This window comes from Mesoplodon bidens, assembly GCF_964165515.1.
Source record: "Mesoplodon bidens genome assembly, chromosome: 6".
NCBI lineage: Eukaryota > Metazoa > Chordata > Mammalia > Artiodactyla > Ziphiidae > Mesoplodon > Mesoplodon bidens.
Window position 1 is genome coordinate 92518531 of NC_138162.1, and position 13952 is coordinate 92532482.

The 13952-nt window shown below is 43.0% G+C and overlaps 1 protein-coding gene and 1 pseudogene across 2 annotated transcripts; both read left to right on the forward strand.

Annotated features, from left to right (window-relative positions):
• Window positions 1-1832: 1832 nt before the first annotated feature.
• Window positions 1833-6003, forward strand: LOC308618790 (putative spermatogenesis-associated protein 31C2; annotated as a pseudogene). The gene is made up of 3 exons: window positions 1833-1847; window positions 4635-5886; window positions 5993-6003. The product of its transcript is annotated as a putative spermatogenesis-associated protein 31C2 (transcript).
• A 47-nt stretch (window positions 6004-6050) lies between these two features.
• LOC308619075 (spermatogenesis-associated protein 31A1-like) lies at window positions 6051-6753 on the forward strand. The gene is given in 2 exon segments (XM_081237586.1): window positions 6051-6249; window positions 6253-6753. Coding segments are annotated over 2 exon segments (537 nt in total). The 5' UTR covers window position 6051; the 3' UTR covers window positions 6592-6753.
• The last annotated feature ends 7199 nt before the right edge of the window (window positions 6754-13952 follow it).

Genomic DNA, 13952 nt, shown 5'->3' on the forward strand with positions numbered 1-13952 from the left:
AGCAAAAATAAATTAATTAATTAATAAAAACTCCTACCCCCAACATCTTTAAAAAAAAAAAAAAAAGCGCTCGTAAGCCTTTATAGGAATGCTGCTTTCAATTTGCAGAAACAGTACACCCATCCCCCCCCCCCCCGCCATCCCAAGAGTGTACCTTTGCTTCGATATACTTTGCTTTGGGCTTGCTTCACTTCGCTGAAATAGCCTGTTCTCAGAAACAGCCTGCTCTTTCTCTCTCCTTCTCTCTCTCCCTCTCTGAGAGTGTACCTATGCTTAAATAAACTTTGCTTTGTGCTTAAGCTTAACATGGTAGTTTGCGATCCTTTGCTTACTATCATGGAACCAAGATAGCTGGTCCAGGCCTTCCACTGACCTCCTCGGTTGAAGCTATTTTGTTACAAAGCATGTCCACATGGTGACAGACCTAAGTCTAAATTTTGATAAAAGGTTGAATTAAGGTGAGAATATCATATGGGAGGGAAAGACTGTAGGAAAAATAGTAGATGTAGGAGATACGTTTGTGAAAGTGCACATTCATGGCAATATAGCCAAGTAACATCACATGCCCATGTTCCCACTAAAACTGTATAAAATTATGACCAACAAGCAGAGAATACACATTATTTTAAAGCCCTCATGGGGCATTAAGACATATTTACCATGTGAATCCTTCAGTGAATCTTGTGTTACTGCTAAGGGATGTCATAAGGGAATTTTGTGTAAGACTCAAAGCTCCCTTTCTATATGGTTCAGGCTGGACTTGAAGCTTCAGGGGCCTGGGAGGATGGGGCAGGAAAGTCAAGGCACACTCAGAAAAGATAATACATACATAACACACTAGGAATATCTGAAGAGGCTGCTCAAGACCTGGCTCAGCCCCAAGGGTTGACCCCTAGTCCTACTCTTCACCCTACAGCCCTTTAGGGTCAGGACCTTGGCTCACCCTAACCCATTCCTAGCTTCCGTGTATAGAATGAGTGCACATGTCTGAATGTTAATGTTCTCTCAAAATTTACATGTTGAAATCCTACCTCTTAAAGATAGGAGGCGGGGCCGTGTAAAAGTGCTTATGAGCTTTCATGAATGGGATTAGTGCCTTATAAAAGAGACTCCAGAGATATCTCTAGCCTCCTCCCATCATATGAGGATACAGAGAGAAGGCTCCAGCTGTGAACCAGGAAGAGAGCTCTCACTACGAGGTGACCATACTGGTGACTTGATCTTGGGCTTCCCAGCCTCCAGAACTGTGATAATAAATGTCTGTTGTTTTTAATCTACCCAGTCTATGGTATATTGTTATAGCAGCCCTAATGGATTAAGACCACATATTTCAAAATTTATCTGGAGAGTGGGGACTGTCTTATCATTGCAAACTAAGAAGTTGGGTTGAGACAACATATGAAAGATTTTTTTAAGTAGAAAAGTATGGATTATTGGATTTGAAAGTACTAGATTGGCTAAGGAAAATGAGTACGTGTGTGTGTGCGTGTTTGCAGTGTGTCCCAAAAGTTTTTGTGCAGTTTAAAGATTTACTAACTCCAGAATTATAAACACTACAAACTTACAAAAACATCATTTGGAGGTTTAACTGTTACCAGATGCAAGTCTGTGTGCCTGATGCACAGTGAGGCTAAATACTGAAACATCAGAGTTTGAAGCAGAGAAAGGTTTACACAGTGCCATGCAAGAAGACATGTGGCTCATGCCCAGGAAAAACCCCAAACTCCCTGAAGGCTTTCAGCAAAGCCTTTTTAAAGGCAAGGTGAGGGAGGGGCATGACTAATTGTTGCAAATATCTTGGTGTTGGATCCTTTGTTCTAGAGGCTGGCCAGATGGGTCAGATCGTGGTCAGGTCATGTGTTCCTGTAAACCTCCAAGAAAACAATTATTATTCTCTGTTCTGCAACTTTTTATCTCCATGAATGGGCTCTTAAAAGTCAGAGCCTTAGAAATAGTCTATCCTGTATATTTCAGGCTCTAGGCAACATTGTTTTACAAAAAGTGCAGAGCCAGCCTGGATCACAGGGATGGACAGAGTTAGCTCAGGCAACAAAGCATAAAGATTAAAGTAAAAAAGATCTCATGTGGAGGCAGATTTGTTCTTCCCTATTACATAACTATTTATAATTCTTTCATACTTATGAATTTTGAAAAATAAATTATTTTAATTTTTGTGTGTAGTTCCCTCTGATAGAAAATGAGGCAAAACATACACTATTCAAAATTCACAAAACTAAATAAGTGTAAAAGAAATTCAAGTTCTATCCCTGGGTTTACACAAGACACAAACATGATGCGGGAAAGTTGGAGCTGAGGACAAAGGAAATCCTGAGTAAAAATGTCTGTGAAACAGCTAGTCTTCCAGGGTCAGCTTAAGATGTTCAAGAGTTATCAAGTTGGTGGGCCTCAAGTAAAGGTCTCTAATGGATGAAGGAACCAGGTTCCAGATGGAATGAAGAGAAAATTGGCTAAGGTCTCTCTGACAGGATGAGAGTAGTTGGAAGGAGGGATCTGGAAGCCCCAGGAGGGTGCAGGTGTCTGTGGGTCTGGATGGGAAGGAGGGGCAGTGATTCAGCCTATTTCTCTTATTGCCCCTCCCCCACACTCAGGAGCCCTTTGTGACAAGGCCACAGCTCTGTGATGCAGGCCTGGGGTTCTGCCATCAAGTGAACTCCCAGTGCTCTGTTGCCTGAGGGCAGCAATGCAGTTCAGAAGATGGAGAATCTCTTTTCTTTGAAAAACATTGTTGCCATCTGGCTGAGATCCAGCCCAACTTCCTGGGTGATTGATATCATCCTTGGGTTCCTGTGTGGACTGGGGCTCTTCCTAATGTTACTCCACTGCTTCCAGAGTAACCTATTCTTAGCACCACCTAGGAAACATAGAAACATCAGGAAGGTAAGAAACCTTTGGCTTAAACCCAGCAGAGATTCTCTCTTTTTTTCTTATTCTTATTTCCACTTTTCTAAACCACGTAGAGAGACTCCTGAGATGGGAACTCTCAGAAAAGTATAGAACATCATCCTTCTAGGGAAAAGCCAGGCCAGAGAGGGGTTAGAGTGGGCATGAGGATTTCTAGCCTAAGATCTTAGACCAGGAGTTCAGGTATGGTAGAGGGCTCCAGGGCAAGTCCCAAATGCAGTGACTAATGGTTAAGGACTGGATTACTAAGAGTTCAATCTCTGCAGGAAGGCTGACCCCTGAGCCCTGGTTCACCAGCCACCTTCCCACAGCGGGTGTCTCAAGTGAGACCTTCCTCTGTGTTGGGGCTGAGCCCCTGAGAGCCTGAGAGAAGAGGCTGGACTAGAGGTCTGGCCTTGGGAAGCAGAATCCTATCTGACAAAGCTCACGTGGGCATTTAGGTCTGAGAATGTGTGTGTTTCTTGATCAGAGGAACAGTGACAGAAGAAATCTATGGTGATTAAAACTTAAAAAATCCTTCTTGGGCTTCCCTGGTGGTGCAGTGGTTGAGAGTCCCCCTGCCAATGCAGGGGACGCAGGTTCGTGTCCCGGTCCAGGATGATCCCACGTGCCACGGAGTGGCTGGGCCTGTGAGCCATGGCCGCTGGGCCTGTGCGTCTGGAGCCTGTGCTCCGCAACGGGAGAGGCCACAACAGTGAAAGGCCCGAATACGCCCCCGCCCAAAAAAAAAAACCAAACAACTATAAAAAAAAAACCTTCTTTGCACTCTTCAAAGAAGAAAAACTGAAAAGATTGTTATCCACTTTAAAAATAAGTAAAAGGGGAAAAAACCCCACAGAGTTTTAGTTAAATGTAGAAAGTCATGTTGTTCATGAACACAGCTTGCCTAGATAGAGGACAGTGAGAGTTGGGTGTTAGCCCCTCACTTTTTCTTATCTCTTAGCATCAAGTAAAGCTGAAGGGGAGGAGCAGGAGTAGGAAGAAAGGTGGATCTTTGAAAGGTAAGCCTTTGCCATTCAGCCCTGCGTGACCCGAGAGTTAGCTTCCATCTCTCCTAGTCCTGAGGGCCCAGCTTCACGGTCTCTGAGGATGCCAGTGGCAGAGCTTATTCCTCAGGAAACAGAGCCTGAGCCTAATTAACAGAGCCTAATGAACGTGGAAGCACTTTGCAAAGGACAAACCCTTTTCAAGTGAGACTTACCATCACTGTCAGGGACATGTGGCCTTGGACACTGATACTTGGGCTCCAGAGTCTAATCCTCCAAAGATTTCCCTTAAAGGGCCATTGCACTCAGCCTCCTGAAAGACTCTTAGGCCTCTGCCTTCACCACCACGATGCAGTCTCCTGATTTCCAGCTTTCAGAGATTGCCTGGAAGAACTGGAGGGGACTCACGACCTGGTTTCACTTTTGCAAAGGTAAAGAATCTTTCCCCTTCTCTCCTGGGTCGTCCTTCCTCCCAGAGCCTCTAATGTGACCCCAGCCCTGGAAGGGGGAGCCATGGGAGGGCGTGGCTAAAGCCCTAGGGTGAAGGAGAGCAGGGGCATTATGAAGTCAGTGTGGGGGCAGAGGAGGGTTCTTGGGCTGCAGGTGCCCACCCCTGCCTGTCCTGTCCAGCCATCCTGGCCCCATCTGCTCTCCTACAGCTGCCTGGGGAGGCTTCCTGGCAAGGGCAACTTTCATCAGCTCTCATGTCCAGACCCTCCTGGTAAGACGTACAAAGCAGTGCCTGCTGGAGCCTGTGGAAGATACTGCTTGAAGGGTTGGGAACCCTGCATGAACACCTCCTGTAGGGTTTCCTTCCTTGATCCAGACACTTGAGAGGTGCTGGAAGCACATATTATAAGGTTTTGGGTAAAGCACAGGTGGACCCGACCCCTCAAGGTCCTCAAGCCCATAAATCTCTTTAAGTCGAAAAAGTTCCAACCCTCCACCATTCTACAGTTTGCCACTTCCCCTTCAGCCACCTGTGTATCTGGGTCCCACTCAACAGTCAAGTGTGCTGAGTTCCTGGAGAAACCTCCTCAGGCTCATTCAGGAGAGAAGGTGATAACAGAAGAGTCAGTTCCTACCGTGAAGAGGCCTCTCCTTTCCCCCTCAGCTGTGTGTAAGGAAATCCAGAGTGCCCTGGGAGCGATTCCATCTGCTGACTACTATGGACCCTCAAAGGTTTCTCTGACTGGACAGGAGGACAGGCCACCTTCTCAGTCCCTCACACTCAGCCTTGTGGGCAGAACCTGGAAGAGTGAGACTGTGGAATGGGTCAAGAGGGACAGCCTAGAGCCAGGTCCAAGTTCAGCAATGGTCAGGAATGAGCCAAGAGAGGAGAGTGGTGGTCAGGCCTCATGAGACCCCTGCCATAGGGTAACAGTGATGGAGGTGAACTTAGGATCCCAATCTTTGAGAGGTGAAGAGGCCAGGGAGGCTGTGGAGGCCAAGGAGTCTCCTGCTCTTCAACCACAGTCTAGTGTTATCTTGGAAACCAAAGTGTTGACAAAATCCCAAACCACAAATGTACATATGAGGAGTTTAGAGGTGCCAGGGGCCAGTAGAAATTTCCTACTACCTAGACTGTCTGTTTTCCAACATCCAGGTGAGCCATGCCTTAACATGGAGGTTGCTAGTGAGTTTAACTCCAAAGTAAAGGTACAGTCAGACAACCAGCTTCAGGACTTTCCCAAACACAGGTTCCTTGCTGCAGACAACTTGGCTTCTCAGGTGCCTCAGTGCCATCCCCAGAGAGTCCCCACCAGAGACAGGTTAGATTCCCAGGAGCCAAGTGGCCTTATGGAAGCCCAAAGGAGCCACCTAGGGCAGCAGGAGCCCAAAACTTCAAAACTCCAAGACTCATGGAAGAGCCAGAGCAAGATGATTGCCCCTACTTACAAAAGAGAGGACTGTAGGAGTCATAAACCAGGAGAGCATGAAGAAAGGTTTAAAGAATTAGGGACCTCTCAAGCTGGAAGTATGAGCCGCCCTGCCCAGGTCAGGGGAATAACAGACTCTATTGGGAGCAGATGTCTCCAGCTCATGCCAGAGAAGAAACATAACCCTACAGAAAGCCTCTACAGAAAAAGGATGAGGCTATTTTTAAAGTGGATTTTCCCCAAGAAAAAAGTCAATGGTCGAGATGCTCTGCAAAAAAAAAAAAAAGCCCATATCAGCCACTGCCCAGAGTCACGGATCAGTCAAAAGCAGATCAACCTTGAAGAGTGAGACTGCTGAGGGTCGGGCACGCATGAGAGCTGTTGGACAGTTCCCAGAAGAAAAAAGAGCAATTCACCATGGACTTCATGCCACAAAGTTAAATGAACACAAACTGGAATTCTAAGTCCCAGTATGTGGGTGTTTCTGCTACCATAGGCTTACCTTCTACCCAGAGCAAGGGAGAATGATGGGTTATACAGCCTGCGGTCATAAAGCCACCTCCAAGGGCCAGAGTTGTTCTATCAGGGAAAGGGAAGTCAGACACCAACATAGTTTGAAAAGTGTAAGGTTCGACGATGAGCAGCTGGGCCTAAGGTGCCTCCCATCCTTGCCCCCCAAGAAGAGTTTGTTTCCAGTTAGTACCTGCCAGTATGGGCCAAAGATTCCAGGTGCCCCAGCCCGCCATCAACACTGTCCAAGGCATTGTCATCTTTGGGGAGGTGTTTTGCCTGGTCGACAGTAAAATCCTTCTTTAGTCTTCCCTTTAGTAGGAAAACATATCTCCAAGTAAAAATTCAGTCCATGTAGAGAAAATGATTTTCTCATTAGCACATCCAAGATATTTAATGTTCCCGAATACATATATATATATATATTTTTTCTAATAAAAGCATAGTGTAATGGCTGCTGTCTGTGCTGTGCACTTTGTCTTCTAGAAGGGAGGGGCATGGAGGGAGGTGGACAGTAGCATCACAAGCTTGCTCCTTGTCTCGTGTCCCTTCATTGCACCTTATGATACTGTCATTACACAAACCAAAATTACTCTAACAATGAGATGGGAAAAACCTATGAAACCCACACCCAAGGACCTGGTTCAACCAGTCTTTCTCCTTCTTCTATGCTACTTTGAACTTTATGCAACTGTAGTGGATAGGTTTACACGATAGGGCCGGACATTCCAATTCAGGCTCCAGGAAGTGTCAGAGCCAAGTGGATGGAAGTTTGGGGGGAATAGAGTATGGGCTCTGAGTTCAGAAACGGGAGAAATCTTGCCCCTGGATCTCTTGGTAGGGAATATACAACATCTGCTCTTAAGAGTTCCTTCTCTCTCTGATGAAGGCTGGGATTGAGATATGCCCTATGAACCCCTTTTAGCTTAGGCATAATAAAATGTACAACATCACCCTCCCCCACCTCTGTTTTTCCTAGACTTTAGAGCAGCAGCAAGGATGGCATTTCCAGCTCTGTGTGTGTAGGTGGGGGGAGTATCAGGGAGGCTGCTGAGGGCTGTGTTGAGTCCAGTCCCATATAAATGAATGGCTATGTTCATGGGTCACCTACCTTCCACTCTATGTTAACCCCAGAGAAGGAGTTTTGGATGAATGGAATAGGGGTGTGACTGTGGGTAGTAACTATCTGATGGTCAAACACTGTGAATTTAGGGTGGGATGTAGGTGTAGAAAAATCCCTGGATCGAAGGAAGGAGGCAAAGTGGTACCAGATTCCCATAAATGTGCAGTTCTGAAAGAGCAGCCCCCTGACATACAAGCACCATCTAAAGGCCTAAAGGGGAGGAAAAGTTAAGGGTCCAGTAGCTCATCATGGCCCCACCCCAGGGTCTCTACCCTATTCCAACTCTAAGATCACAGACCTAGAGAAACCACCTTTAGGTCAAAACAGAAGGTCAAACTTATAGAAGTAAAGCAAATCAGGGAAGGTTAATCTCTTAATACTATATTTAATAAGCTTACACATCATCACCTCTTGACTTTTAGGAAGGATAAGTTAACAATAGGTGTAAAAGCCAGGACTAGGGAACTTGGGATGTGACTCCTAGTCTGGTGACCTTCACATAAACACATGGCCCAAGGACTGCTCCAGGGGAGAGGTGGGGACTGGCTTGTGATTGTGTAGTAAGCCTTGCCTGTCTCCCAGTCCTTAATCACCCCAGAGCCTGGCAGGTGAAGAAGCAATCAGACAGGATTTGTGGTGGTGTGGAGGTGACCTGTGCAAAGTGGATGGGGCAGGGTGCAATCCAGGGGTGTTCCACTGATCTGCTTCTGGCACAGCTTTTCTTGTCTCCTGACCCCCATCCATATGGAAAAGCAGGGGGATGAAGAAGAATTTCTCTAGAGTGATTTGGTGCTTTCTGCCATGTGCAGGGCGCATGGTGGACACAGCTCCAGGTGGTGTCTTTCTCATTGTGGAGATTTCTGTTCCAGCTGATGCCCCTGATCCAGATGACAACAGAAATGGACCCCATCCCCCATCCCTGTCAGGCCCCTCAACATGTGGAAATGCTGTGACCTGGGGTGGAGGGGGCAGAGTGAGCACAGGACTGCTCACACCCCTGGTTTCTCCCTGGAGCCATGCCCTACCTCTGGGCCCCAATTGCCAAGGCAGCCTCCAGAATAGGCAGAGCAGTGAGAGTGGAGCCAGGACTTGTGGGAGGGGTCGGTACCCAGAGGAAAGAGATGACAGGGCTGGGACCTGAGCCTGGCTGCTGCTGGGTGCTCTCAGGGGCACCCAGAAGTGAGTTCTGGGAATATGGGGAAGCTGGACTTGGATCCCCCTGGCTCCTGCTGGGAGGGTGCCACAGACAGGTGATGCTGATGGAACAGCAAGAAAACAGAAAGAAGCAAGTCCCTTTGCCCTTCTCTTGCTGCTCCGTCTTCCATAAGGTACAGTAAGACAAGAAATTGAGAGACCAAAAGAAAAAACGAAATGGAGAGACCCAGAGACAATACACAAAGACTTCACAGACACACCTCCCAAGAGAGACTTCTCACGCAAACACCTTTCTCAGAGATCACATACTGACACCTCACACAGGGACCTCATGTTGCTTCACAGACCCTCAGACAGAAACCTAGCACCGATTTAACAGATTTCCCAGAGATACCTTCCAAAGGGACCACATACAGAGACTTCACACAGAGATCTCACCCAGAGACAACACACAGAGACCTCACATCTATTCTTCAGTATCCATTGACAAGTCTTTCTTAGTGAATATGAAACCACTTAGCAAGCTGGCAGCATGATAAATATATTATCAGTTGTGCCCCTCTGAGATCCACCACTCATTGTCAGCATTACTCTAAATGGGGAAATGTTTGAGAAGTTTTGTTCTTTTGTAATGTCACTGCCTCTGAACAAAAGAATTATACATTCCAAATGTAGACTTTCAAATTTCATTCTTAGGTGTTCATTAGCTTGAAAATCACATATTACGTTATTTTATTTTTATTTATTTTAGAAGAATGAAGAAAATAATGTTTATTTCTTAGAAATGCATGTAGTACTCTATTTTTTTATTTTAAAAGATTTTTAGTGGAGTATAGTTGAGTTACAAATTTGTGTTAGTTTCAGGTGTACAGCAAAGGGAGCCAGTTATACATATACATATGTCCACTTTTTTTAAAGATTCTTTTCCCATAGAGGCCATTACAGAGTATTGAGTAGAGCTCCCCGTGCTATACAGTAGGTTATTATTATCTATTTTGTATATAGTCGTGTGTATATGTCAATCCCAATCTCCCAATTTATCCTTCCCCCCTTATCTCCTGGTAACCATAAGTTTTCATTTGTACCTTTTTTTTAGGAGAATCACAAATTTTAAGCACAACTAAAACACTGTCAGTCTCCAGTGAGAGAAAATATTTGTCCAGTTTTAGTTATCATCCAGTCAAATGGTATCTGGCACATTTTTTACTTTATTGAGGACAAAGCTTAAACTTGAGATGGCTTACTTGTTTCCTTTGGGAACATAAGAAAAACCTGCAACAAAGGTACTCTAGGAATGAAATAAACCAAGAAGGAAGCATCCGGACTCACATTCACTTCCCAGAGGGCTGTGTAACTAGCACATTATTTTGCACATAATAGCTTGCATTAGGTTTGTGAGGTTTGCTTTATTTTCTACCAGGCCAATAATCATGTGAGGATTTTTCACAAGCCAAATTTCTGGTTTTAAATTTTACATTCTGGCCAAATTATGGTTCTGAATATTATTTTATTTCTTAAAATGTAGTAGTGCCCTAAAATGATATTACACAATCATAATGTTCAGCTAACATACTTAAAAAGATGGGCTATTAAAGATTCATTCTTAAATAATTCTATGAAATGCACATTTTCTAAGACATGCAGTTAGGATCCATTTTATATTCATTATAGGGTTAACACATTGCTTTAAAAATTTTTGAAAGATTATAAAATATATGACTTAGCCTATGCTTGACATTATACATGTTACCTCATAAAATTACTGAGGGAAGGATATCTTAATATCTGAATTGAAGGTAGTGTACATTTAATCTACATTTGGCTTATAACAATGAATAATGAAAGGCTTTCATTTATTATATATCTCACACTTTCCAAAGGGTACACTTCTAAAAGACTACTGACTTCTCACTGCTAATAAGCAACCTATTGTCCTTGCCTTTGTAAAATCTATTTTAATGACAGCTGGTTGTCTCCCAGATTATCCATTGGTATTACAGCGTCACGGTCTTTTAAGAGGAGCAGGGCTGACACGAGGACTCTTTGGGCTTATTTCTACAAGAAATTTAGTTTTTCTATTCTCCTAATTAAAAAATGTATAATTATTAATTTTTCACTTTACTCCCTTATGTCGTTGAAGCAGAAAGCAATGGACTCTGGTCATGTATGTCATCTAAGACTCTATCAGATCACATTTTTTTAAATAGTGCAGCTTACTCAGGTAAGTTTACTGATCAGAACAAAATGGAATCAATTAGGAAAAAGTTCATACAGAAAAATATCCTTTTCAAAGTTGACTATTTTAACACAGTTAAATCAGTGATTATTTTTTAATCCTTTGAGTTAAAATTGTTCAGGGTGGCCAAGAAAGTCTGGAAACATGAAAAATGTCCATAAAAGCACTTTATTACTATAATACATTGAATGTGTTGCTCCTCATTATTAATTCACAGTTCATTAAGCTGGACAAAATTACAATGAACAATGTGCATTAAAGCAAAATTCCCATCAATCATTTTCCATCTGTCATACATTCTGTCAGATGATTTGTGTGTCTAATTTTCATGGAAAAACTTGTACCTTTACTCCAGAATAAGAAATCAAGGGGGATCAATCTATTAAAAAGATATTAATATTCCCAGACTCTGTGGCCTTCCGTATTTTCTTTTTAAGGAGATTCACCTAGTATAAATATTATAAATATTTTTACCATTTAATATGCCCAGACAAAATGGATACAAAAATTAGATAAAAGAGAAAACAACAAAAACAGATCCCCTTTGTTTTCAAAACATTTGATGTTTACATCAAAATATTTTGTTGAAAATGAAGTGATTTTTAATCTATAGTTAAAAGACACTATAATGATATTTAGAACATATGACAGATCTGGATTTTTACAAATAGATTTTTATTTAAAACAGGTCTCACATTGATATCAAGAAACCAGGCACTCTAGAACAAAATGTGGAGAGATGGCAATTATGCGATGACTTCTTAATACTCCAAGGGAAAAAGATTTTTTCCAAAGTAGTCCATCTACAATATTAACCCTTATGTTCTACTCCCCTTGATAGGTTTCAATATTATTTTCTCTTTTATACACATTTACTTTATAATTAACTCCTACAGGAGGACATTTCTGGAAATGTTCCCAGATATCTACAGCCACACTTTCTGTCATGATCACACCATGGTAAAAGTAGGGAACATCCAGATCCTGATGATCCAGGGGTTTCATAATTACCCCTTTGAGGTCAGTCAGAATCATAATCATTCCCAGAACAGGGTCTTTACATTTGTGCCCCTAGACATGCAGATTGTAACACTACCCACCCAAAGGCAAGTTGTCTTCCTTACTCAGGATTGCAGGGGCACCACTCACTGTGGTAGCTAGAAGAGTCCATTGCCCCCATCGCGGACCTGGATTCTGTACTCTCCACAGACACATCGTACTACAGATATACCAGTGGTGCTGATGAAACTTCCAGAAAGCTATAAAATAATGCATGCCAGGCACGGTAGATGAGGATTTAGAAAATGCTAACTTCTTCTCTAGGAAATAAAGGTGACATACCTATGTGGCTTTAAGCATTTTTGTGCATTAGCTGGCGCCCTGGATCTGGGAAAAAGCATCTGATTTTAAAGTTTCTCAGCCTCATTCTCTGCAATGAAATCTGAAGCTCTTCCTTCCTTCTCTGAGTCCAGAAGCTGGAATTGATACAGTCTGCCCTCTGTGATTTGTCTCTACCATTTGTTTCCAGTGACCACTTCAACTCAGATATCTCTCAATTCAGGGATCACTCCTAAACTTCAGGACGAAGGTCACTGCCCTTTTTATTCCCACCACAATTTTATGCTAGTAACCCTTTACAGTGTCAATAAATTTATTTTGTAGAATGTGCCCCCTGGACTCCACCTGCTAAATCTGTTTTGTGGGCAAATCATTTGTTACTTAGCTAAACAAATTTTATAAAATCATATTTCATAAAATTGTATTTTATAAAATGTTACTTTCTTATTTTATAAAATTGGTAAATCCAGGGATTTAGGCTTAATTATTATTTTTAAAAATGTTGGTACTCATTTTGCCAATTTTTCTCTTTTTACATGTATCAGAAAATATGTTAAGAACTCAACTGTGAAGATACCACTATTTTTATTTTTTCTCACTTTTTGTACTTAACTTTTATAACAAACCTTTATTATTGCACGGGAAACAAGAAAGTTTGTTCCTTGGAAAACATCAGTCCTAAGAACGTACTAAGTTAAAGCTTAGCATGTTAGATCTGCGAGTAGCCTTCTCTTTTTTTTTTTTTCTTTTGGTACGCAGGCCTCTCACTGTTGTGGCCTCTCCCGTTGCAGAGCACAGGTTCCGGACACGCCAGCTCAGTGGTCATGGCTCACGGGTCCAGCCACTCTGCGGCATGTGGGATCTACCCGGACTGGGGCACGAACCCGTGTCCCCTGCATTGGCAGGCGGACTCTCAACCACTGCGACACCAGGGAAGCCCAACCTTGTCTTTTTTTTAATGATGCTTTTTTATGAATTGGTAAAAAAAAAAAGCCTTAAGGCTTAGGAACAGAAGCAAATTGAGAATTAAAATCCAAATCATTCAAATGAAGTTTGTCAGAACAGTTTGTGTGTGGAGAGGACAGCTTCTAGGCACTTAAGAGAAACCAGCAGGACAGAATTGAGAATAGCCAGCACCTTAAAGGGCTTCTCACAGAAATGCTTTAATGCAAAGAGGTGACTAGATTTCACAGGGAGACCAGGGAGAGGATGCAGAGATAATTAAATCACATTCAAGCACCTGTTTTCCTGGGAGGTAAGTTCCTTCATATTGTGGTCAGATGCTGTTTAGGGGGACACTGGTGCAGGGGAGGTGTTGGGAGGATGAACTCTTTTCTGAGTGATTTTGCAAGTGTGAAAATTCATCCAACAGAGATGCTAGAAAAATTTGCTCCTAGTAGCGAGCGTCCAACATGATATTTTGGGACAAAAATGTGTATTTGGAAGAATTTTTCACAAAAGAACAGTGATGGGAGGAAAAGATTCGTATGGGCCTGGCTAGTAATATTCTTCCTTCACAATTTTCTTGTGGGTTCCTGAGGCCTGTTGTGACTGCTTGGAGACCTGGTCCCCAAGCAATGGCCCTCTTTGTCATACTCAGGGTAATCCAGGAAGTTGCTTGTCTGAAGCAGAAAAGGTTCTCCCTTCTACTCATGTCCTCTTGCTGATCAGATGAACACATGGCATCATCTACAGCTGAGAGGTGTTTGTTAACTACCTTTGTTTCATAGGACACAACTCATATATATTCTACAGTAATGTTTATCACTGTCTTTTATAATCTCAAGGTAAGAAGTAATCAG